The following is a 27,087-nucleotide window of genomic DNA, read 5'->3' as shown; positions in this document are numbered from 1 at the left end:
GGGTGCCAGAATAACACTTCAGAAAAGTGAGCAGCACACACATGGAGAAATGAAGACTTTGAGAAGACGGCTGCATCCGAATGCAGCGAAGAAGACGTCTCACATGCTCCACAATCATCTCATGAACGCCGCCACGTCACAGGAGGCTGAGACATCAGAAGAACAGCTGCGAGGAGCCGCAGTCGCGTGCTTGCATTATTTAATTTCTTGCAGGTAACGGTCAACACCAGATTCACTGTACTTTATCTTCTAAATATAAATAAATTTGTAGCATTCAAAACGAGGACATCAGTACATTGTAGCCCTGAAAAGACGATCCACATTTAGTCCAAGTAAACGATAATGCATGGGTTCTAAGGGAAACTGGTGGTCCATCAATACCTGTCTCCAGCAGGTAGTCACCAATCGTCACCGATGTTAAGTAAAAGTCCACCACACAGAAGATGGGTCCAAGTCAGGTCTTTCTTCAGCATAAAGGTAAAGGACCACCATTCCACAAGCAGCTCAACACACCCCACATTCCAAACAGAATGGCAGGGTTGACCAGCAACACAGTCAAGACCCAGAATGAAAGAGAAGAGTGTAACCCCAACACATCTTCCCCCCATGCAATGAAAGAACAATATGAAAAGATGAAATTTAAAAAACCCTAAGTTTTAACATTTATAGCTCAATAGCTCCATGAAGGAAATCATTATTTTTGGAGCTTAAAGAAGGAAGCCAGTAGAAACACCTACCATTTCAGACTTAACTTAAGTGAAGAAAGGTGGCATAATTCTAGGTGCTTTTGCCTAAAGCAGGTAGTACGGGGCGTCGATCCAAAAGTGATCGGCGGGGGAAGCCAAGAATAAATCTCTGGCAGGGTCCGCTTGAGAGATCAATCCAAGTTGCCTTGGAGACGCCGGCGAAATGGGAAATATAGTAGGAAAAAGCTATTAAGAAATATCAGAGATCCTGGATTTTAGCATCCCCTCAATAATGATTTTAACAAATTTTCAAAATAAATAATAACATAAATATTATCCTAACTAAAGCATCTGAAAAGGAACTTGCGGGGGGTAAGGACTGGTTTAACCATGCCTGCACACACTCACTAAGCCTATTAAAAAATGCCCTGGCATGTTCACCTAGGGACCAAACGATGGTAAAGAAACTCAGGAGTGAATATAAAGATGTCCTTAAAGTAAGAAAAAGAGAATTGCAACAGGATGCTTGGGACAGCTCAACCAGGCTGTAGACACCTCTGATTCCCAGTTATTCTGGGCTACTGTGAATTCCCCCTTCCTAAAGAATGAACTGCAGCCTGAACTTTCATCTAATGTAGACTCTGAGGCATGGGTAACCCATTTTTCGAGTATTTTTTAAACAGAGGCTACCACCAATCCCACTGACCTACTTAATTGGCCAATTATACCTCTTGACATTACCCTCGATGAAGTTGCACAAGGAGTAGCAAGGGGGAAAAGGCCGCAGGACCAGATGGGGTGCCTGTAGATATCTATAAGACATTGCCAGCCCTTTGGGTACCAATCTTAAATATTGTATTTAATAGCGCGGTAATGGAAGGCCCCCCGGATTCTTGGGGTGAATCAAAATTAGTACCAATATATAAAAAGGGGGTGAAATCGGACCCAAAAAATTACCGAACAATCTCACTGCTGGACTCCTCGGTAAAAATAATGAGTAGGATCCTACTAGTGAGATTGGAGAAATGGGCTGAGGACAATAGGATTTTAGTAGATTCCCAATACGGTTTTAGAAAGGGCAGAGGGACCCTTGAACAATGTATCAATTTAGATTTGATCATTGGGAAATATACTTGTGCTAAACAAGGGTCACTTTATTTATGTTTCGCTGACCTTAGCAGCGCTTTGGATTTAGTTGACCATTCCATTCTATGGTGAACTTTACTGGATCTTGGTGCACCGGAACCTATAATCTTCTTCCTGGCAAGGCTCTAAGAAAGGCTTTTTACATCTATTCGGTTTGGTCAGGGAGGAGAATGTACCCCCAAGTTTAGACTAAGATGTGGGATCTGTCAGGGCTGTGTCCTGGCCCCATTATTATTTACACTCTTTATTAAGTGGGTAGACTGCATATTAAAAAGGGTCCTGTCAGATGCGCCTAATGTTAATGGAATAGATGTCTCCGTGCTGCTATACGCGGATGACGCAGTGCTTTTATCAAGAACCCCATTAGGGCTCCAGCGTCTCCTTGATTCATTTGCTGATTTTATGTCGGGGAGGAAAATGGTGATCAATAAAAGTAAAACATTTGCAATGGTCTGTGGCAAAAAAAGGAATAAATGTAAACCTTTTTATATAGAAGGACAAAAAACTAAGATAGTTGACAAGTTCTGTTACTTAGGGATAACTTTTAGCGGGAATGGCACCTGGTCAAATGAAAAATTAAATGTACAGGCAAAAATGGCCAAAAGCAGCCATGGTATTTATAAATTCGCAGCTAATCTTGGGGATCGTCGAAAAATAAGGACATGTTACACATATATCTTGCTAGAAGTGCATCCATCGCACTGTATGGTGCGGGGGTATGTGGATATGGTTGTAACAAGCATCTACAAATAGCTGAAAATAAGTTTTTAAAAAATTTGCTTAACCTTCCTAGTTCGGCATCAACTGAGTGTTATACATAGGGAACTAGATATCAGCTATCTGACAGATAAATTAGCTCTCAGACCTTTACTGTCCTGGAGATAAATCTGGAGTAAGGAAGAAACAGCTTTTAATAGAGTAATTATCCAAGAGTGCCTCCGGTTGGATAATAGGGATAAGATCCCCTGGTTGAAATATGTAGTACAATGTTTCAATGATATTTTTAAAATAAACATCAAAGATGACCCTGAGGTAACATTAAAATGGACAAAATTAGAAATCAAGAACTTGTTTTTATCCAATAGAGCGACGGTGTATAATAATGAGAATGCTCAGCTAACAACTCACCAATTTTATTCTAACTACTTAGGCGCTGCTGGGTTCCAAACCTACTTGAGCTCTGTAACCAGAGCGTCCCATAGATATGTCCTAACAAGGGTGAGATTTGGGATTGCGCACCATTTGGTCGCATTCCCTAAAATTAAAGAATACTCAATCTCTCCCTGCCCGTGTGATGGCCGCACAAAACAAAGTACCTTGCATTTCTTCTTAGTTTGTGAACTGTATAAAAGGTTTCGTATAGCCTTTTTAAAACCATTATTTTTAAAATATCACACCTTTTCCATTGACGCTGCTATGAGGTTGATTGTCTCATTTAATGAAATAGATGTCTGCTTTTTTACCGCAACATTCATTCTGAAGTCTATTGAAGCTAGGAAGAGCATGTTGTTTTAAATTACCCCTCATTATTTGATGATTTTATGACTAACTTTTTTTTTTTTAATGAATGCAATGAGATTTTTTATTGATATTGTATGTATATGCTTTTATGGTTATTTTTAATGACCCGAATAAAGCTTTATTGAATTGAATTGAGAGATCAATCCAAGTTGCCTTGGAGATGCCGGCGTCTCCAAGGCAACTTGGATTGATCTCTCAAGCGGACCCTGCCAGAGATCACTTTTGGATCGACGCCCCCGTACTACCTGCCAGTACTTCTTTAAAATCACAGACCGTGTGTAATCCTTCTGGCATTTTGCACTCTGACAGCTCTGAACTATCCGGCTCCTAAGACAGAATTAATTCATCCAAGGTTGATCCACGCTGGATCCCCCGAAGAGAGTCATTCATACACATTAGACGGGTCGCCCTTGCCCTGACGGTAAGCGTCTATTTGGATCGACGCCCAGGGCATTCACCACGCAAACTTTGCCCGCTCTCCAGCACTGCTTGCTCTATCAACCCAGTTCTGATGAAGATCCAGAACTAAGAGTATTGAAACGCCGTCGACCACGCAATGCGAATAAAGGCGCAAAGAAACAATTTGGTTCATTCAGAACAAATTATCCAACCTAACTGGAGCCTTATTGTTACCTCAATTCATTGTACATAATAACTTTTCACTAGTCACCTTGTGCCGTTGATGCTCTGCATATTGTCACTTGCGTCGCCACCGTGCACCTCACTTGCACCTTCCTAAGCACCAAGAACAATCTTGGGTTGTTTCTATTTATTAACCTACAGTGCTGATATAACTGTAATTTCTGTTTCATGCTTTGGATAAACCTGGTGCCTTGTGCACATTTATAACTATGTATGCGTCTCCTTTTTCCTTCCTGACAATGTTGGTTACATGTCTAGTGTATTTGTCTTTTAATTAATACCAGTTGGAATATCATATGTTTATTATATACTACTTACCCCAATCCCAACGTGGTTGATGGGTTTTTTGCTCCTGTTGTTTGTACAACACAGTGGGGAAAAACACACTCCTTACAGTAGAAGTAGTAGTTACTTGCAAGTAAATTAAATGTGCCAGCAATGAGGACGTCAGTAATTGCCCCATCCAGGCTACCACCTATAAATGCAGTCCAGACAATATTTTCCCTATCATTTAGAAAGCAAATTATAAATGTGTATCAGACTAAGGTGCGGTAATATCTGTGTTCATGCTAGTTACTCATACAAAATATGGAGATTGAAATACAGATGTTGAATACAGGGAGAGGTGAAAGTAATGTAGGAAGATAATTCAATTGTGGTTTGCTGGTTGTGTTTTGATAAGGAAGATAGGCACCCTTAGAGTGCCACTCTAGAACTACAAGCTCTTTTCTTAATTCACTCTCTAGTAATGTTTTGCGATATATCATAGCATAAGCAGTATAGATTTAGGAATTCAGATTACCCAAAATTGTTAAAAATGAAAAGAAGATAGTAGATCTTGATGTTGGCTACTTATTATAGATTTTCCCTCTGATAAATCAAAAAGTAGATCTGTTGTGCAACACTGAGACAGGTTCTACCAAATTCAATACTTGATAAGTACCCAATTCTATAAAATAGAATTACTGTAGGCTATGTTTGAAATGGGTCTTTAGTAGTTGGCTGGTTCCCGAGGGTTTGCCAATGGCTTCTTTAGTAATTTAGTGATTCTCGTTTGTTTTACAGTAACAAGAACAATCCTTGTTGGAAAGAACCATTCATGAATCTTATTAGATCAAGTTTGGGAACACTATATTTTATTGTGAAGGCTAAACAGAGGTGGGATGTAAGAGGCTTTTACTTCACTTGCTGCTATGCACACTTGGTTATAGTTACAAATTGCAAACAGCGAGAATATGAATTTGTTATTGAGAGGTTTAATCAGAATGGTGACCATGATTTCTCTGATACTTTTGTCCCTATCTTTAGAGTCGTATTCTTGAAGGAAGACTTTATTAGTACAATGTTGATGAAAAAAAAAACGCAAATGCATTCTTTAAAGTCTCTGATCCTCTCACATCCTGGAATATTTTACATTTTGCAATTTGGATGTAGTGTGCTAACACTATGCCCACAACAGCACATCCCTCCCTAATACAGCACAAATGAAAATCCAAAAGAATATATCAGACAGAATCTCTAACTAACATCTAACATGGTCATGTTACACCACATAGTCAACTATCAAGGCACCAAATAGCACGCGCACGCACATGTACAAACACACACACACACACCAGGCAGACCCTGACTATTAAACTAGAAGATGAGTAACGTTCTGGTATAAACCCTTAAACACCAATATCATACCTCTGCAGCACAAAGCAGAACCCAGTCTTTGCTCATGTATGCAAAATGGCTTTATACATGGCCAATCCTTTGTATATACCTAGTTTCATGTATGTTCGGGTTTTGAAAAATGCAATGTCAATCCGGTCTGTACAGAAAATAAATTGTCGTTAGGGGTCCCTCTGAGTTAGGCTGTCAAAGATTCTGCAATTGATAGGTGTATGCCTATGCATCAGGAGTTGTATTACATATTTCTATTCGGGTCCTATATACTTCCAAATCTCTTCAAAATAAATATAGTTGCGACCATTACAAAGAAACCCCTGTGATCAATGGATCAGTGGTACAATACAATGCTTTAATCTGTGCTGAATATTCTCAGCAGGGCTACCCAGCAACACCAAGAAACAGTGTTGGTTTACCATTAAATTATTAGACATCAAAAAGGCTCAGTTGCTTACTTTCTGTAAAGCACTCCTCTGGTCCCTCCTCCGCCTGGTGCTCAGCTGCATCTACCTCCTCTTCCTCCACGGGAGGTTTATAATCTGCAGTGCTGGCGATGGAAGAATCACCATCATGTATTTTTTCCTATAGTTATAAACAAAAATAAATCACATACAGTTCATTGTAAAAAGAAATCTTCTGCAGAGAACTTAGTACCAAGCTTTGTGTATACATATAAACACATTTTTAAAATGTCTATTTCCATCTCCTCTGCCATCTCCTATTTCTGCTGCACATGGTTTATTGTATTCTTTGCCCATGTAAAAAATCTTACATCGGTCAAACGCGTCAACCAGTTAAAACAGGATTTTACAACAGAGGTTCTGCATTAGATGCAAAACTCAGGGGGCGCCCTTGTAGGACATTATGTAGCCATTGGTCATACAGAAAACGACATAAAATGGACAGTATAATTGTGGCACCAGCATATAAGAGGCGGGTCTACTGAATCAATACTATCAAGAACTGAAGCAAGATACATTGAAAAACTCTGCACGTCAACAGAGGGACTTAACGAACATGATGAATTGTGGTCATTGATCAAAGTGTAATGTGTAATACCTCTGTCCCCATATACCCATATACTAGGTGGACTTGGGATTTATTAGGTCACAGCCCTCTGTAGGCTGATACATACAGGGCAAATGCTGCAGAAATACCTCGCCGATTTTCCAGTAAAGGGGAATTTCACTCGTGTTTGGAGTTTAACTATTCAAATAAGGGTGTATATTGGGAACTTCAAAATATTGACTTAATTAAACATCATTGAATCAAACCGATTGACAAACATGCTTTCGGAACAACATGTTTTTAAACACTGCTGGGCATATTTACAAGCCTCTATGCCACCACAATGCCACTTTCAATGACGTTGGGGTGGCAATGGGAACTTTGCCTTATTTACAAGGCAGCCTTAAGCCACTTGCTTAATGCTGCCTAGTAACTAAGGCCCACTTTCACGCTATACTTGGGGGTATATTTAAAAGAACTTAACGCCGCCATAGCGTCAATTGTTTTACATTACAGCAGCGTTCTTTATCGCCTTATTTAAAAAGAGCCGCCTACTGCAGTTAGCAACACTTTTCCAACGTAAACGTGAATTTTCAAGAGCACCACTTATGTTAGCGGGACTTAACGAAAATGAAAAAAAACTGCCGCTAACCACACTTCACGATATTTACAATGAAATTTCACTACGTCGATAACTCCCCAAAACGGTTGCTAACTCAAATTAGATGCAATTTTTTAAGACCAGAAAATAGCTGGTTTTAAAATTGGTGCAAACACTTCGGCCCCCATGTAAGATGTCTGGATGTTGGATAGCGCTGCAAGGAATAGTGCTACACTGCCCTGCGCCAAAACAAAAGGTCAGGAATGTGCCCTATCAATAACATAGAGTGCATTTCTGGGTCCATTCATGAAAAGTGTTGCATCAGTGTGATGAACCATCGATTGGACACTTTTCACTGCGCTCTCCTTGCAACACCATGGCTGCGCTGTATTTGCTGTATGGCGCTCAATTTCGTAATCAATGACAGACACGTCTGGAATCCTGACGTAGCTGTGCTAAAGTCACCTATTGCTGCAGTGTGTCGCAAGCATCACTCAACTTCAGCAATGAATGGGGCTAACCGATCTCTAAAGCACTGCTGCACCCTTACGCCATGAGGCAGGCATACATTTTTGACACAGTAGCGTCATAGAAGTGTGGCAGTAAAATCTGATAGATTTCTCTGTGCAACTCCTGCGAGGCTTTGTCGCGCGGGAACGCACACCCTGCATACATCATACCTGATGCAGGTATAATGGGGCACAGGGATTTAGAAGGGTACACATATACATAGAGGCGTCACTTCGTGAATACGGTGCAACGTGGTGCAAATTTCACGCTGCAAGTATGTCAAGAAAACGATGCACCGTGGCATTAAATTGTTAAAAGGGGCTTATGAATAAGCCCTCCTGTATTTTCCCCTATGTTGAAATACAATAGCTGCCATGTGCCAACACAGGCAGCCTAGCGCCATGGTGCAAGGGTGACTGTGTTGCGGAGCTGATAGATGTTGTGCAGGAAGGAACACCGACCTGCGCAAAATCTATCAATGACAGATTCATCTGCAATACTGACGTAGCTGCGCTAAAGTCACCAAATGCTGCAGTGTGTCCCAAGCATCACTCAACTTCAGCAATGAATTGGCCAACCGATCTCTAAAGCACTGCGTCACCCTTACGCCATGAGGCAGGCGTAAATTTTTGACACAGTGGCGTCATAGAAGTGTTGCAGTAAAATCTGATAGATTTCTCTGTGCAACTCCGACGAGGCTTTGTTGCGTGGGAACACCAACCCTGCATACATCATACCTGATGCAGGTATAATGGGGCACAGGGATTTAGAAGGGTACACGTATACCTAGAGGCGTCACTTAATGAATACGGCACAACATGGTGCAAATTTCATGCTGCAAGTATGTCAAGAAAATGATGCACCGTGGCATTAAACTGTTGGAAGGGGCTTAAGAATAAGCCCTCCTGTATTTTCACCTATGTTGACGCACAATAGCTGATAAGTGCCAACACAGGCAGCCTAGTGTAGTATACTTGTAATGTAGTATACTTGTAGTATACTTGTAAAGCGCACAGCTGCCCCAGCAATGAGGCGTCCCGGCGCTGTATAACGCTGTGGAACCCTTCCTGGCTCTCCCTGTGAGATGCCTCTCCTGGGCACCCCCAAGGTGAAGCCAGGCATCCCAGTGTTGTTGGGGCCGTTGTGGAGATTAAGCAAGCTATTGCCCAGAGTTGAAGAGTGGGACCCATGATTAGAGTAGGCGCCGAGGCGAGAATTATCGAGTCCGCAGACATTGAGCCCAAGAACCTGCCGTGTCGGGAATTGAACCCTGGTCCCGGGCCTGATCTCTCTTTCAGAGTCTGCCGCTTCTAAACAGTGAGCCACACTTCTCCACTGTGTCATGGTGCAAGGGTGACTGTATTGCGGAGCTGATAGATGTTGTGCAGGAAGGAACACCGACCTGCACAAAATCTATCAATCCAGGGTATTTTCTCTTTCACTGTGTGCTAAAGAATGCAAAACAATTATCCTTGTAGTGCCTCCCAAACGTCACCCTAGAGGTGATATTAGATTCGGACAAATTCTGAAGGGTTACGGTTTCTCGTAAACCTAGGAATGCTTCAGATTCTATTTGTTTGGCATAAGAACGCCCACAGCAACACCCATTGAACCAGTGGTGGCTCATCCGCTATGCTGGAGGAGCGTCACCCCACTGCTTTCAAGCAGTGCGAGAAGTAGAAATATTAAATTATAATATCTTTCAGTTGTAACATTTTATGTTTGTGCTGCTTTGTGGGTGGCAGGGCTGCTCTGGTCTTAGATCAGGGCAGGGGAGGAGTGGTTTGCCCACTCCTAAGTGCGTACGGACTAGTTGATCGTCCCTCTCTGGACGCCAAAACCAGTCATGCACAAGTTCCCCATTCTCCATGCAGGCTGCATTACAGCTTGCGTGGAGAACATGCCCAGGCCCCCATTCCCTGGTTGGGCGTCGAACCAGGACGCTCAAAACCAATCACAAGGCTGCATTGCATCATTTTGATTGGTCAGTGGGGCCTGGCTGTGCTTCCTGTTCCTCTGGGAGAGCAAGAGCAGAGACACAGGACCTGGCAGCAAGCTAAGTTATATATTTTTTTAATTCTTCATTCATAGCATGCACCCTCCCACACTCGCGACCCCCTGCATCCGCCCTCACCCTGTCACCTGCGAGCCATGCTGGACGCCACTGCATGGAACGCCCCTTTCTCACTGTTTAACATGTGAAAGGGGCACATATTTACAAGTCCATGAAAAGCCACATAAATTGGCTTTGACAGGCCTTGTAAACATGCTGTGGCATATTGCGCAACCGTAACGTCAAACACATGATGTCACAGCATTGCAAGAGTGCCGCTAGGATAATCGAGGAACTCCCACAATTCATCCTTCCCAAGGTCAAAGAAGCCATGAACCTCATGCCATTGCAGCTCGGAGCAACAAGGATAACACCACCACCACCACCCCTGACATGCATTGCTCACCTGGACAACTGCTCGGTTCCCTTTGGGTGACGACTGGACCTGATCCCTTTTAAGTGCTGACCTCGGTAGACCGGAACTTCAGCAATGGGAAGCTGGAGACCAGGAACCGCCGAAAGTCAGAGACTCTCTGGAGCGGTCTGTAACCATTGAAGAAGGGGAGACGCACAACCAGTCAACATTAAATTAGGTTATCAGCCATCTGAGAAGTCACATCCGGGGGCTGCATGGACTCTGCACCGGATGACCACATCGCAGTGAAGCCCACATCACTGGGGGAGCGTTCAGGGGAAGTGTTGGGATCCTCCCTCTGAGTGTGATTGGGCATTGGCAGCTCTGCATGCAGCTCCTTCCACCTCTATTGTACAACCTGCTGCAGATTGAGGGTGGCTTGTAAGTGTGGCAGGGATGCTTGCTCCTCCTATGCCTCCCAGTACAACTGGCTCCATGAATGACAGCTTATTGCCCAGACCCTTCAATACCTGTCTGCAGCACCAGACGACCAGTAGATTGCAGCCAGGTCCAGCACTGTTCAGCTGTGTCAATGATTTGTGTGTCAACATCTGAAATCACTCACAGCCTTTACTGGTAGAGGATGAAGTATTTGGTGCTCAATATTCGGGGGCATTGCTTAACCACTAGAGACATTCCCTCTGCCACTGCCTGCCTGTGGCATAGTCAGAGAGGAAAATAACTGTGGTGTTACCCACTTTCACCTCCCCTAGCTTGCGTACCTCCCTCAGGACAGTGTCATGATCCCTGTAGGAGGTGGAAGAGAAAGGGTCTAGGACCTATCCCTGGAAGTGGGCGGCTTTCCAGCACTCGATGGGCCTGCTCCACAATAAGGAATGGGGAGAGTGCACCTGCAGGCAGTAGGTCACGCAACCATGTCTCAGTATATACCACTGCATAAGCCCCTTCTGTTCCCTCATGCAGACCAAAAACCCTCACCTTGTTACACTGGGAGCGGCCATCCGCATTCTATGCTGTTCTTTCCAGTGACTTCACATGTGCCATTATGTGCCTCCATCGTCTGGGCTCAGCGACTTCACAGCATTGACGCCTCCTACCCCAGGTCTCAGACACAGGCCCAGTGAGGCCTCCTGTCCCTGCACACTGCCTGCGCTTCCAGGCATCGGCCACCATGGTGTCGCAAGAATGGCGCTATGAAAAGTGCTGCGCTACTTTTTATAAATGAGGCCCTGATTCTGCATAACCTCTTCCCTGGGACACTGGCTGGTCATCCTGGCTGTTGAGGGGTTTAGGGGGGTTGTAGACCAGTGCTGAACTTAACCCTGGCTGCTCAATTCTGCATTCCATTATTTTTGTTTTCTTTATTTCAATAGAGGTGTATTGATAGGTTACTTTTGCCTCTTGAGGCTAAAATGTGACGCTAGGATGACTAATGTGAATTTTTTTACAGCTAATTGGTCTTGCGCCACTTTTCTCCCACTAACGTCAATTTTTTTATCGCCTTGACAGTGTTAGCGGCAGTTTTCGCCACGGATATCTGATACTATCTCCATGAAGTGACGAATTGTAAATACATTGCTAACGGCACTCGTTGTTGGTGATATACTGTGTTAAATAAATTGCTGCTAACTACTGCCAAAACCTCTTAGCACCAATTTTTGTAAACATACCCCTTAGTGTGAAAGGGGATGGCCATGGAATTTGTGGTAGGCATTCCACTGCAACATCCATTGATTTTAATGATGCACCCTATTTACAAGAGCAGCGTAAATCGGAGGCATCTCCAAAATTAAGGCCAGGGAAAACTTGGTCTTAAACAGGCGAAACGAGGAGAAATTATTTCTTTCTCCCAGTTTTTGCTTTTTCCATGTGTACTGCGTGGTGCAGCACCCGCCACTGTCTGTGTATGTGCAGAATGGTCCTCCTTCCTGCACATAAACAATCATTTAATAAACATGCTGTTTTGCAACTTCTATGTGTGCTGCATTAAGCAGCACACATAGCAGTTACAAAACAGCATTTAAAGAATGATTATGTGCCGGAAGGGGGACCTTCCTGAACATAATCAATCTTCCCCTCAACACAGGCACCCATGCACTACGGTACAAGGGTGTCTGCTTTGGCACTAGTCTGCTAAATGTAGTGCCAGCACAGAGGGAAATGCTGGGCTGCACCATATTCGAGTAAATATGGTGCAGCCCTGAGTTTCTAAAGTGACGAAGCAATGTCGCTAACCTTCTTGGCTTAACAACACGCTTTGCCACTTTATTGCAAATATGCCCCATCAACACCTTTCCATTACGGCAGCAAGATCGCACAATTGACCCACAGAATAGACAGAAAATAAAAGTAAGTTTTCCGGGAGGCTCCGAGAGAATATTTACGCACAGAGATATGGAGAACGGATCGATTGGTGAGATGCGCACCCACAAGATAGCTTGGTTCCAGACTCTGACCCCGTGCCACTTCTCTAAACTCTTCATGCATCTGTAAACAGTTAGTGAGATAATCCTGTTTTTTTTCTTCAGTAAAACAATATTAGCTGCATCAATAACAAAGTACTATCCACTTTCTTTATCTTGACACAAACCTGTTGTATGCAGTAAACTTTAAGGGCAAGGTGTACGACTGTTTTTTGCAGTCCCAAACGGGAAGTCGGCCTGTTTGCAACTGCAAAAATGAGTCCTGGTGTGTACAAACGCTATTTGGAAGGAGCGTCCCTTCCTAATAGCGAATCACAAGGGAAAGTACCACATTTGTGGCCGCAAAACACTTGCAGTTTACCACTTACTTCTAGTAGGTGGTAAGCCACTCTCAAATGTAAACAGGAAGGGTTACCCAGGGGACCCCTTCCCTTTGTGGCTGTATGCGAAAATATTTTTTAAGAGCAGGCAGTGCTCCCAGGGACCACTGTCTGCCCTTAAGAAATAAAACTGAAACGTTTATTCTTTTTATTTTTTTTTAATGCATCCCGTTTTCCTGTAAAGAAAACAGGCTTTATGTTTTCTTAAAACCTGCTTTCTTTAGAAAGCAGTCACAGACATGATGGTCTGCTGACCCCAGCTTGCCACCATCCCCTAATGGGGTCGCAAAATGCACCTACCTCATGAGTATTAATGAGGCATGCAATTTGCGACCCGAGTAGCACACGTAAAACAGTGTCTGAGACACTGTTGTAAAGTCCAATTTGCAAGTCGCAAACTCGAAGTCGCAAAATAACCCAATTTCTGACTCGGAAATTGGAAGGGTCGTACATATGGCCCTTAGATTTTACAAGATAGCTCAAAGAGAAAACTATAGTGAACAGAAAGCCCCCACAAGATAGAGGTTAAGCCACAAACGATTCTAGGTGACAGCATAATACATTCCACACACATGGAGAGTCTTTTGACCACATTAAAAAGCATTTGGTGGCATGCCAAGCTGGGTTCTATCAACAAGTCTGCCTCCTTTTGTTCAGCAGGTATCATATGCCTGTATCAATGTTAACATCCACAAAAGGGCAGCGTATTTCCTTTGGGACCAATCAGCGCTATTACACACAATAAATAAATAACAAGATCACTCCCCAGTCTCTGTGGAAAGGTTCCTTAGAATGATGTGCATCCGTTGCACAAGATACATTGATTCTCACAACATCTCTTTTTTTTATTTTCTTATTTTTGTATTTTTTCACTTGGTCTTGCAGTCTGCAGTGATTACGTTTATGTGCATGGTCTTTTTTACCAGCCTTGACATACATCTTGGTGATATATGGATATTTAAGCATCCACACAAAACAGCTTTTTGGTAGTCCAGGTTTTCTTCTCTCATAACCGGTCGGGCTTCATTTTTAGCCTTTTGTTAAAGAGGCATATATCCATTGAAAACCTACAACAAATGACCGAACTCTGATTTTGGTTTTCTTCTGATTGTCACTCCAACATAAAGAATACTTTGTCAACCCGTCAAAATTTTTTACTGGGATTCGCTTTAAGAGAGCCCCGCACATCTAGGGGAACACATGGCGGCAGATTTACAAGCCCCTTCTGACACTTTTGCCCACAGTTGCGTCACTTTTGTGCGTAAAACATGCAGTTGGTACTGAGTGCCACTTACTTGGGGAGAGGTGCGGCACAGCAGCCAGGGTGGCTGACTCTAGAGCGCGGGCTCACAGTTCGATCACCGGCATTGGTGGCAGCTCAGACCAGCACCGTGTGACTCTGGGCAATAGCTCACTTAATCTACCCAATGGCCCCCAGCACCTTGAGACCCTTAGGTTTGATTAGTACGTGCTTTACAAATACCAGGTTATTTTTATTTGTTAAACCACAAAAACCCAACCCTATTGCAAGCAGGGTCTACCCACTTACCCCACAGCCTTGTCACACGGAGAAGGGCTGGCCTTAGAAAACTACAGGAGTGGGTGACCATTGTGGGAGGTGCCACTCAATACATTAACAGGCACTTGGAAACATGGACACCATGTATGGAACTGGAAGCCGCTGGCAAATAAGCTCTGCCTTTAAAGTGCGAGTCCTCTGACACCAATTAATAATCATTGGAAGGCCTATTAAAGGCTCAGCTGCAGAAGTGTGTGTATCAGCTACTTCTTCAGTGTGAGAGATGATCTGCAAAGATGACCTCTTTTTGGTCAGGTGTGCTCTGCTTTGTCTAGATTGTTAAGATATTTAACCTTTGCACTGACTATGTTACAACTGTGTTGCAACTACTGCCTTATGGTTCTTGCTCCATATGAAGTGGTCCCTTCGTTTCTGTTGTTCCTTTCTTGGTACCCTTCTCATACCCCCTCCTATTTTGACTTATTCACTCCTGATAAGTCAGTGAAGTTAATGCTGGTGATGGTGCTCCCTGCATCCAGTGGTGGCTGCTTCCATTTAAAAATGGTGGGACAAATATTTTGACCCACTTATATGTCTGGACAGAAACCTGCACAGCTTTCAGTCGTGGTCCGTTATGAACAGTGTTTATAATGGGCCTTTAGAGTTGAGGCTGCAGCCTAAATTATGCGAGTCTCTCACTCTGACTGAAAGTGGGAAAAAAAGTTTTAAGTAAATTAGAATGACCATACTATCTACTGCCTCATGTTCCTCTCCGAACCCAGAATCTTTAGCAGAGCAGGGCCCTGAGTCAATTCCCCTAACCAACCCAGACACAGCTCTCACACTTAGATTGGTTGGATGAGAGGCAATATATGGGAAATAAACATTTAGGCACATACGAACACGTGAACCCAGGCAATTATAGATGAATGAATTTCAGGATATCTTTATTTTCTGTTATGCTCCACAAGAGATAATCAGCCAACGCGTTTCGCCCAAACATGGGCTTCTTCATGGCTGAAATGGCATAGAACATAAAACCACTTTAAAAAACAGGAATATGCAATCAAGAAAGCACTTTTTTACCAACTATCAAGAGTATGGAAAAAGGGGATATATTGAGAGGCAGATACCAAGGAAGCCAAGAGTGAGAGAAGTCAGATACATCCCTAGGGTGCAATAGTGAGTGGGGGAAAATACTAAAACTAGTGCTCGTGATGGCGTGAACGGGGCATCAGTATGATGCTGCCGTAACATATGTGGAATGGTTGAGAGTATCTTTATGTGAAAAAACTTTTGGAAGACAACTAAAAGTGAGGTTACCTTACACCCCAAAGAGAGTGTGCAAGAGGTCTTACTAAGGCTTGGCAAGCTGGCTTACAGTATAGTGTGTGAGGAAGGGCGTTTCCGGTAGCACGTTTAACCAAGAAGGATGATTTGTGATGAATCCTAAGCATCACAAAAGAAAGTAAGTGTAAGCTAACGCACAACTGAAGTAGATTAAAAAATAAAGTCACCTAAGACACAAACGCTAAGTAACTTATAGTGCTCCACATACCTAATGCATGCACTATAAGCTCATGGTAGAGCGAGAAAGAAGACCAGAAAAAGATGTAGCTAGTATTCTAATATATTATCCAAACTGGGTTCAGTGTTACCCGCGTAGTAGTTGCCGGTAGCTGGATAACAGTAAATTATGACCTGCCAGAAGAGGGAGGATGTTTAAGACCAACTATACAAGTATGCACATCGTATTAAATTGTATGCGCAAAATAAGAAATGTGACAGCAATGCCATCGGTCGCATCTAAAGGTGGCGCAAGAGTGAGCCCATATTTGCACAGTACATGTTGTTAAACTGAGTGAGAACATGCTGCAAGGGACAACTCCTCCCCCCATCTAGATGCAGACCTCTCTATTCACCACTGGGTGACTCAGCCTGTCTCCAGGAATTCCCCAGCCCTGTCACTCTCAAAACCAGACATAGGAATACACAACCTAGCAGAGGTGGGTTTGAATGGTTAGACAAGCAAATACCTACTTTCTAAAAGTGGTATTTGCAAACACAGAATATTAAATTAAACTTTACTAAAAGATGTATTTTATCATTATGAGTTCAGGCACACTAAACTCGAAATTCTACCATGTTCTCTGAGACAGTTAGGATTATAAAATGTAATAACTCTAACAGCCCATTCTTGCCTATGTAGAACAGGTAGCCTTGCAATTAATGAAAAATTAAAATGGCTGTAATTCACTATTAGGACATGCCACACACACCAGTGCTTGTCCTACCTTATCCTTACAATACGCCCTACCCTTGGGCCTACCATAGGGGTGACTGATATGAATAAAAGGGAAGGTTTAGGGACTGGGAAGTGGGTGCGCTTGCCCAGTCAGCATGACAGTATCAGACTGCACGCAGGTTCTGCAATGGCAGACCTTAGACACATTTTACAAGGTTGCTTCTGTGGGTGGCACAACCAGAGCTGGTGGCCCACCAGCAGCATTTGGATTTATGCGCCCTGGGCACACTCCGTGCACTAGACTAGGGTCTGACAAGTAAACCAAATAGCCAAACATGAAACCACTGATTAGTACATCAATTTACAATAGGGAGCATTGCACTGTGGCACTGAATAGCAGTGGCACAGTGCCCAAAGCATTTAACACCAGCAAAAATACATGAGGCAACAGCAACAATGGAAGAGAGACCCACGCCAATGGTGCCAGGTCTCACAGCTGCTACATGCAGAGCCCATAAATGATGCAGTGCACTGGAAGTGACATCAAGTGCACAGTAGCAGTAAGAGCGGCCAGACCCTCACAAAAATAATACAAATAAAAAAAATTGGAAAGAGAGATTTTTTTTTTTAAGAACCCTGGTGCTGAAGAGCACTATTTTATTTGTGGGTGACACATTATGCTTGAAAAGAATGGCTGAAATGGGCCAGCTCATAGACACACGCTGTATGCTGTGGGAGCTGTAAACAACATTTGAAAGACAATACAACAGACTAAGAGGGGTCGAGAAAAAAACCCTGTATGTATGTATGTAGGTATAACGTATACATGTATGCACGTGTTTTTGTCCCGTGTGTTTTTTTATTATTTGCTAGGAGAAGTAACAAAAGGCATAATACATCAAACCTAGTAAGAGAAATAACATTCAAATGTATGTTTGAAGGGTTTTTGAGATACAGAGGCCTTAACTAACTCCAGACCTAAAAAGAATGACCCAAAAGTAGCCCCAGTAATTAGTAGGGGTTGATCAATCCAGGGCTCGAGTCGGGGTACCACGCGGATGGACGGCGTCGCCCCACTTATTTTACAGGGAGCTCGGTAACTGGAGCAAATAGAGGCACACATTCACTCTTTGGCCTCGCTGGGGCGAGATCAGAGCTCATTCAGAACACTGCTCACGCGCTGGCTTCTCTGATGCAATCGCATCTAAGGGGTGAGCGAGGGGAGGCAAAGAGTTTGATGGTGCAAGCCATCTTTCGTGACGTCACTTCCTGTCGTGACGTCAGCGTCCCCCCACTTATTTTTTTAGGTCGTGTGCCCTGCATCAATCCAAGCATTAATTAATGCACACCTTTCATCGCTGCTTTATTTTCCTGAGCAAAAATCTCAGCACTTCAATGCATCCTGCTGAGAACCCCAAACAGACCCGAAGGAGAGGCTGCTGTGCCAGAAATAGTACCCGAGCGTGCGACCCCAATCAGCGATGTGCGCGGTCCTAAGACTAAATTGGTGAACCGTCCACCCGCAATGTCTTAGGAGCGCGAAAAAAGTTCCAGATATGCCTTCATTTTTATGCACTCTGCATTCATAAGTATTCCATAAAAAGTTCAAATGATGCTGTTGCTTACCACACAGCTGTTACTGTAGGGTATTGTTGTTGGTTCATAAAGTTGTATTCACATTTTTCAGTTTGTACTATCAAAACTCTTTCACTTTTGGGGCAATTTTTCAGATTAGGGACGGTGAAAAATAATGAAACGCAGTTTGATGCCACAGTGGGCTCACAGACAAATACGCCGAATGACATGATAAATAATATCAGAGGCAAAAATAGAGCTAATTCCGGGGGAAGGGGGGAGGGAAGGGGGGGGGGGGGTCTGACTCTTCCAGGATGTGCAGAGTGGAGATGCAGGGTCTCTAAGAAGGGGTGAAAAAAACCAAAGCCTCGTTAACAGGTGAATGGTCGTTAAAAGAGCTGTGAAGCACTCGGGTGCGGCTGTGTATGTGCCCGGGAAGCTGTCTCCGCCCGGGCAGCCACACACAACCTGGAGGAGGAGGGGGGCACTGAAGCCCTTTCAGCCCAATGGGCGTTGCGCGCCTGATGAATATACTACTCCCGAAGGACTGGCCAGCATGATTGTAGCAGGTGAAAGTAAGCGGCCGTGTATCGAACCCTGCCTTTAACGACTTTATCTACTAATGCGATGGATGGATGCGAGTTTTCGTCATCCGTATCTTTCCTGTCACGCTAAATCAACGCCAAGTTTCCCGCCACGGATCAAAATAACATCTAACTTTATTTAGAAATCCACGGCCTGCATCTAGGCTTAGTTCCGCACTAATTACTACTACCTTTATGCCTTTCATTTTACAACGTTCCTACATTTTCTAAAGAAGTCTAGCTTACCTAACGCTGGTTTATTTCAGCTGCGGAGAGTATTATCCCGACTGTGAACATGCATTTTGGATTAGAGAGTGCTGTGCCCTGATACAGCAACCTGACGCAGCACTAGCGCCTCCTAGTGGCGGTCTGAACGCAGAACTAGTTCAAGTAGTGAACGCAGAAGAAACTAGTCACTGCTTTGCTGTTCATCTGTGAACAGGCAGGAATTGTCTAGTGAGGGTTTTGAAGATTAGCTATTGTTATGAGGCTTATCACACAGAAGGGAATGATGTCTATGTTCATAGCATGTTGTCTATTATGGTGCATTTCTGGTCTGCCAGTTAAAAATTGCTCTTTCTTCTATATTATATGCCAGGGTGCGGCTCTGTTGGGTGTTAAAATACAGATTGAATATTGAAAACCAAGCCTGCCTGCAGTGACACATTGACTTAAGAACAGTGGAGACAAGCTTAGCCACCTATGTTAGTTAATTGGACTGCAGCTGACAGCTTATGCAATTTATTATGAGAATACACAGTCCAACTTGAAAGTAAAATAAAAACACGTCCCTGCTGCTGTGGAGTCAAACTGTGCTCAGAATACACTACTGTGTCAAAGCAGATACATGGTAAGATACTGCCCAGGAAGCACTAGGGTCCTCGCATATGTCGGGAAAGTTTATGATGGGAACTGATTTAGATTTATAAAGAAGTCAAGGAGGCAAAATAGGCACATACACCAAGAACGGGAGACACATATGGATAGAGTTGCATCAAGGGATACAGATTGCGACAGAGAGCTACAGTGAGTGACGTGTAGAGATAGATAAGAGATGGAGATAGGCTGACAGGTAGATATGGGCAGGGAGGTACATATATATTTATACACAGGCAGATACATATAGGGCTAAATAGATGTAGACAAAGACAAATATAGATAGAGTTAGGTAGATATATATATAGAGAGAGAGCTAGAGACATGTACATGGATATATATATATAGATTGGTAGATAGAAAGGAAATACATTTAAATGTAGGCTCAGTTCAGAGTGATGTTGGTGTCTCTTCCTCCATGTCTTTTTTTGGGTGTCTCCATAGAACCTCTTTGTCTTTTCTCTTTTGACAGATTTCTATGTCTCTTCCTGTCTTTTCTTTGTAACCTCCTTTATTTTTAAAGCTCTACCCTTGCATTTTTCTCACCCTATATCTCTGTATCTGTTTTCTCTTGGTGTTTCTTGCCCAGTGTCTATCTTTCGCTGCCTTTTCCTGTCCTTAAGTCTGTCTTTTGATCACTCTATGCCTCTATCTCTGCTGTGCCTGCATGCATCTCTCTGACTTTGACTTCTGTCTATCCCATTTTATCCATTGGTCCATCTTTCTCTCTTGTTCCATGCCTCTCACCACTCTCTCAATTACTGTTTCTCTTGTTCTTAACTTTTCTCTCTAGACCGCTTCCTCTCTATATCTTGTCTTTCTCAGACTTAATTTGGCTCTCCCTATTTTTCTCTGGCTGTTTCTGTTTTTTTCCCTGTCTTGCTGCCACAGCCCTTTCTTAGCATCTTGGACGAACTGCAAATGTTTCTTTTGCAGTGTGCTCATAACAGCCATGTTTCCCAGGGTCCATGTGTTAGGTGCTACTCCAGTCCTGTTTTGATCTTTAAATTCCGGGACTTTTAGTCCTGGTTTCATAAGGGCATAAATAAGATTACAAGTCCCACAATTGAAAGAAAAAAAACAGGACTGGAGCAGAACATCACGCATAGATAGACCTTGGAAAATTGGTTGTGCCGAGTGCTCTATTTTTTTCTTATAAAAGCACCAAACTATTTAGTTTTCATTGGATTATTGCATTATTTCACATACAAACTTAGTTTGCTTGGATAGTCCTTCACATTTCCTAATAAGTCATTGTTCAGCCGGATGTGTTTGGCCACAAGCATTTTCTCTATGGCTGCCTTCCTCACATCTGCAGGGACTGTACACCAAAGACTTTATAACTTGCTTTGGTGTTTGGTAAATTATTGAGATACAAGGTTGTGTTTCACTCTCGCCTTTTCAGTTGATGCGATTCACAGTCGGTCCTTTCAGCTTTTCAGGACTGAACCATGGTGGGGGAACCCAGTCCTGACTAGGGGGCACTAGTCAGAGACACATAGGGCAGACAGTGCACGCTGACCAATCCTGGGAGGCTGCACATTGTGGCTCCATCCTCTCCAGCCACCAGCCTCAGCAGCTGTTTCGCTCATTCAGCACAGGCCTGGCCAACATTCTTTGTGCATATTAAGGCAACTCCAGCCGCTGCTGTTAAATGATGCAGTCAATTCAATAGTCAGTTTAGAATTAATCCCAGTGGTGCTCTCCTCATGGGAAGCCTGCCCTTCCTAAACATGGCACTGGTAGGGAACAGTGGAACGTGCTGATCCCACTTCACGCTGTGATGAGTAAAGGGCCTCTGGCTGACTGACATGCAGCTTCGGGCAGCAGTGGGCTTAAGCCTAAACCTGAACCACCAAGCATGCATTCAATCAGTGTCCCATGCCTTCGTCATATGGGGGTGTGGCCCAACAGTGTCTAAGACCACGCAGGGTCAGGGCTGAAATAAACTAGCCCCATAACCCCTGCGCACAACCTCATGTGCCATTTAAAAATGTCTACATTGCTTGACCCTCATTCACAGCAGGCGTCATAGAGGGCATCATGAAGCACGACGAAGGATGGCGTTGCTTAAGAAATCACAAAATGAACTCAAAATTGGGAGGCGCGTGATCCCTCTGCTCCTATCAAGAACCCGCCACTGGAATTGTCAGTTCGAAAACGATGCATACAGTAGGGGCGTACTTCCATGGGTGAGACTGGCAGAATGTGGGTCTGATACCTGCCGATGAACTCCACAATGTACCTCCACTGAAAAAGAGGGACAGGGAACAGGACCAACAAGGTGCATTGTAGGGGGAGAGTTTGAGGGACAATTATATTCTCAGCATGAGCATCTCCTATGAGATATGCGGTACATAGAACAGTATCCTATATTCTTATTACTGCTAAATACATATCATATCTAGAAAATTATGTTGTGTTGGAGAACAATGATTTATTGAAATATTTGTCGAACTGGTAGGTTGGCATGATGAGTCTGTGGGAAATTACCATTTACCTGCTTGGAAGTCCCACACTAAAACAATAGAAAAGGCAACTTCAGACCCTGGAAGAATGGATTTTATAGAAGAAAAGGCAAATCAAATATAGATTTATTGGAAAAAGCGATCTTAAAGTCATGACTGCTTAAATAAAGAGAAAAGCCTTTGAAGTACTATTAGGTACATTATGATGTTCTCTATGCACCTTATTCACTTTTCAGCATAACAACATAAAATACAAGGAGCAAGGTTGTGTACTGTCCTATTTCACTTCCTTTTTCTCCCGCACTCCCTTTCTATCTACCTATCTATATATATATATATATATATCCATGTACATGTCTCTATCTCTCTATATATATCAGAGTGCAAGGGTGTCTGCAAGCAGGGAGGTTTGTTTATGTAAACGAAGGTGTCCCTTCCTGCACATAAACAAACCTAAAATGCCGGTTTGTAACTTACATATGTGCTACTTCATGCAGCACACATGTAAGTTACAAAACTGCATTTTTTTTTAAAAAAAAAGCTTTGTTTATGTACAGGAAGGAACACCTTCCTGTACATAAACAAACCATGGCATTTTGCATTTTCCATGTGTGCTGCACAAGACAGCACACATGAAAAATGCAAAAACGAGGAGAAATGCTATTGCCAACTTAACACCAGGGTTTTCCTGGTCTTAAGTTTGGCATCAGCTCCGATCTACGCTGCCCTTGTGAATAGGGGGCAGCATAAATATCAATGGGTATTGCGGTGGAACGCCCACCACAACACCCACTGCACACCCCTTTCACGCTAAACACAGTGTGAAAGGGGGCCTATTCACACTTACTCGGCTTTCCCCGTGTCTCCAGTCGAATTGATTTTGACTCGTTTTTCATATTCCAGAAAACCACGTAACGATACTGTAAATCGCCCAGTAATCACATTTGGATAACTGCGTCTGCTCACAAGATTAAATCTCGATGGACACAGATTTTAAATGCTAAAAAGGATCCTTGGTCCATAACTTCCATGTCATAGAGACTTCATTTTCTGAGCCATCTGCCATCCAGAACCGAACTATCAGCATATTTGAGCCGCGTTCATCTGTGGGACGATTTTGTTCCTCTAGCATCTGTTCGGTGTCCTACGCCCAATTTTACCTTGAGACCAACATTGTGGTATCTCACTCAATCTAGATTACAGCACAGCTTACAGCAGTGTTTTAATGACAACAGTCCTGAAGATGGTCTCGATAATTGTGTTGTAGAGAGACCGAAACGTCGACCTACATCTTATCTCTACAGTGTTTGACTCACTTTTTGTTTTGAGATAGATGTCTTTTCTAGGTTTTGCTGCATTATTGATTATTTGCCACTATGCTATTCATATCAGCATCTCCTTACCTGCTTTTTTGATTTACTGCTGACTTAATGAAATCTTTGATAAAATTCTTTTTTTGATACACCCTTGTGCTTTGTTGTTTATACGTTTACATGTTTTTATGTGTTTTCCAAACTGTTTGTGTGTATTGAATTATTTGATTGATACATTGGGTATTTAACTTTATCCCATAAGCATATCGAACAACTTATCTCTCCTATGAATTATATCCCTTGAAGGCCTCTCTACCCTTTCTATTCACAAGGCAGCGTTAGGCCACGTTAAGTCGACAAGGCAGCGTTAAGCTACTTTAAGTTGCTAAACGCTGCCTTGTGAATAAGACGAGGCCCCTATCGCCGACGTTGTGGTGGCGATAGGGGCTTGTGAATATGCTCCATTGTTTCCCTGTTTATGCATTGTGCCTAGTGAAGTGAGTCTCTGCTCTCGGCCGTGAGGTTGTCAGTGCTTGCTGACAAGCGCCACTGGTATTTCACAGCCAATCTGGAGAGCCAAGAATTCCTTTGTATACTTCCCTCCACAGGGGTAGCGTATTTGAGCCGTTCAAGCGTACTGTACGCAGTTACTCTATGGCACTCTATTTGCACACCACAATGTTCAGGTAGAGCAACATTCAGAATAGGTCTTTAAGTATAGGAAATCTAGTGCAGTTAATATAAGTCACACCAATGGGATTAGAAACGTCCTAGTCCTGAAATTGAGATATGGGCTTAAATATTATTCTAGCATTTATAATTAAAAACTCTGTACAGGGTGAAACGTTATGAAACCTATACTGTTCATAAACAGCAATGCCTCTCAATGCCGTTCCTTGTCAGCCGATGGAACTTAGGGCCATCTTGGCTACTTCTAAAGGATAGCTGGTAACCTTCAGTCAGTGAATAGATCATAAATATAATTCATTTATCCCTCCACTCTTTGTTTTTCGTTTTTTAATGTTGTATAGCCATCCACTTCCTCCACAAAGCTGAATGTTTTTAGGTTACAATTCAATTCAGGTCAAGTATCTTTAATGACACACATGCCTCACTATGGATCCAAACATAAAAACTGAATATTGCATAGAGAAGATGTCAGAAGTTGGCATTTACATTTAAGACACGTGGAGATCAGAGATTCAAGAATAAACACTTCAAGAGAGTGAATGACCTTTTCCCCATATACCTCCCTATGACAGGCGCAAGGGGATAAGATCTGCCAGTATTCACCCGAACCCTAGGACCCCACATCCTGCACAGGTAGAATGGATCTGAGCCCAAGGCAGGCATGGGACATAGTTGTGGCTGTTAAGGTTCTTGAAATCTGACTCCTTCACTACACATGCATATCATTGATGGTGGTCTAATTACCTTGGCTTGGGCTGGCTGCGTGCATGTGGCATTCATTCCTTTTACAGTATCCTACAAAAATACAGATTTTGTAAGTTATGTGCAGTTAATATATTCATCTTTCAGAAGATATGACATTAAACAAATTCAATGATATGACAGTCAAACATCCACTCTAATGTGCAGTATGCAAAGTTTTAATACACGTATTACCTTCAACATCAAACATTCTGAGCAAAAACTCTGAATAATTTCATATTTATAAGCAAAAATTATTTTATCTCCTTTCGGGTCCATTGGAGTTTTGCAGTTGACATGCCTTGAAAGTATAGTGGCTCAAGAGAGGACTGCAATATACCTAACCACTGTAACATTCCAAGATTCAAATACGAATTAATCACGCACTGCAATGTTCATTATAAAAATGTATTGTTGGTAATAGAGACTAGTGAGTCTTGCAGGCAAACTGAGGCAATCAAATCATGTTAATACATTCTGCTAATAAAACAGAAGTAATTACTATTCTAGTTTGGAAAGTATAGGCCTGAATGTGTCTCTAATAACATGTAATAGACATAATCAGCAGACCATAAAAGGGATGCTCTCTACCATTAGAAATTTACTGTTACAATGGTTCTGAGTCTAATATTGATGATCAGAGTGTGTTGAAAGACTTCAGGAAATAACTCTGCTTATAGTGGACCTTTTTTAATTGGCAGAGATATTGATTTTATGCAACAACCAAGGCTGGAAAAGAGTATGGCGCAGCGTAAAGTTGCCCACTCTGAAACCCAAACGCCTCTCAAACTCTTTTTCCAATGAAAGGGCACATAGAGCACTGATACCGCAGCCAAAGCCTGGTGCCCCCCAGAATGTTATGTTATGTTATGTTATTTATATACTTCTATAGCGCACGGCCACTCCACGGAGTATCTTGGCGCTTTATCGAATCAATATTGCCAGGGTCCTTTACTACTGCGATGAGATGCCATATTGCAGGCTGCTCGCTCTTGGGGAGACTTGCCATATGAAAATGCAACAATCCAGTTCTTTCCAGACTTTACCCTCCTGGGGCAGCACCAACGGCGTACCTTCAATGAGGTCAAGAGAGCACAGCGTGCTGAAAATCTCAAGTACATGATGTTATTTCCGGACAAACTCCGGGTGTTGGATAATGGCATGTTGTGGTACTTTACAGCGCTGGAGGAGGTGTGGGATTGGCTTGAAGGCAGATGGGTAGCAAAGCAAAAGCGACAACAGGAGCGTGAGTGGCGGTGACGCAAGGATCGATGAGTGGGCTCTCCCCACAAGGTGCACGAAGACGGTTCAGGTGAAAGAACCTCCCTGGAGGTTCACCCTCCGAGCCCGCCTAAGTGAGCATGATGGGGGGGGGGGGGTCATCAAACTCTGCTTGAAGATTGTACAACGGCGGAGAAGGACAATATCAGACACAGGGCTTAGGATGCACCCAGGGCGTAATGGACTAGAGATCGAACTCAGGTCTTCTCTCCATTTGAAGTGCACGTAAGTGATGGGACTTTCTCTACAATACAGAAATTGACATACATTTGTCACCACATATGTAAAGAGGGTGGGGGCCGCTATCTGTTTAGATATGGCAGTGCTTCCCGACCCCAGTGCCAGTGGCGGCTCGCAGTGGAGTGCTGCGGGGCAGTGAGACGGGTGAGGGGCAGGGTGGTCGGGTAGTGGAGTTGGACATACGACGCCCACGAGTAAAGTAAGTAAATAAATAAAACTATTTACCTTGCGCTCGCTGCATCGCCAACTCGGCGATGCAGCGAGCTCAAGGTAAATAGTTTTATTTATTTATTCACTTACATTACTCGTGGATGTCGTATGTCCGACTCCACTACCCCGCCAACCCTGGCCCTCGCCCGCCCTCCTCAACGCCCCGCAGCACTCCCATTCCCAATGCACTGTGATGGGGATAGTTGGGAGACAGGCACTCTGCAAATTTGGGGATGTGCGTAGTTTTAAACCTAAGGTGCAGGGTAGCAAGGTGGGGGGTATTACTAATGGGGATTTGTTTATGTAGTTCTAAGCTATGCATATT

General features: G+C 43.2%; 1 protein-coding gene across 1 annotated transcript in view; it reads right to left on the bottom strand.

Annotated features, from left to right (window-relative positions):
* The window catches only part of SCN4A (sodium voltage-gated channel alpha subunit 4), a 1,232,571-nt gene that overhangs the window by 263,765 nt on the left and 941,719 nt on the right, over nucleotides 1-27,087 (bottom strand). Inside the window, exons 17-18 of the mRNA XM_086923780.1 lie at nucleotides 25,035-25,085; nucleotides 6,125-6,251 (exon numbers count right to left, since the gene is read on the bottom strand). Coding sequence (XP_086779906.1) covers nucleotides 6,125-6,251; nucleotides 25,035-25,085 — 178 coding nt within the window. The remainder of the gene's footprint in view (nucleotides 1-6,124; nucleotides 6,252-25,034; nucleotides 25,086-27,087) is intronic.

Source organism: Lissotriton vulgaris, chromosome 5, assembly GCF_964263255.1.
Source record: "Lissotriton vulgaris chromosome 5, aLisVul1.2, whole genome shotgun sequence".
NCBI lineage: Eukaryota > Metazoa > Chordata > Amphibia > Caudata > Salamandridae > Lissotriton > Lissotriton vulgaris.
The sequence above is the reverse complement of the archived record's forward strand: the minus strand, read 5'-3'. Positions and strand labels throughout refer to the sequence as shown.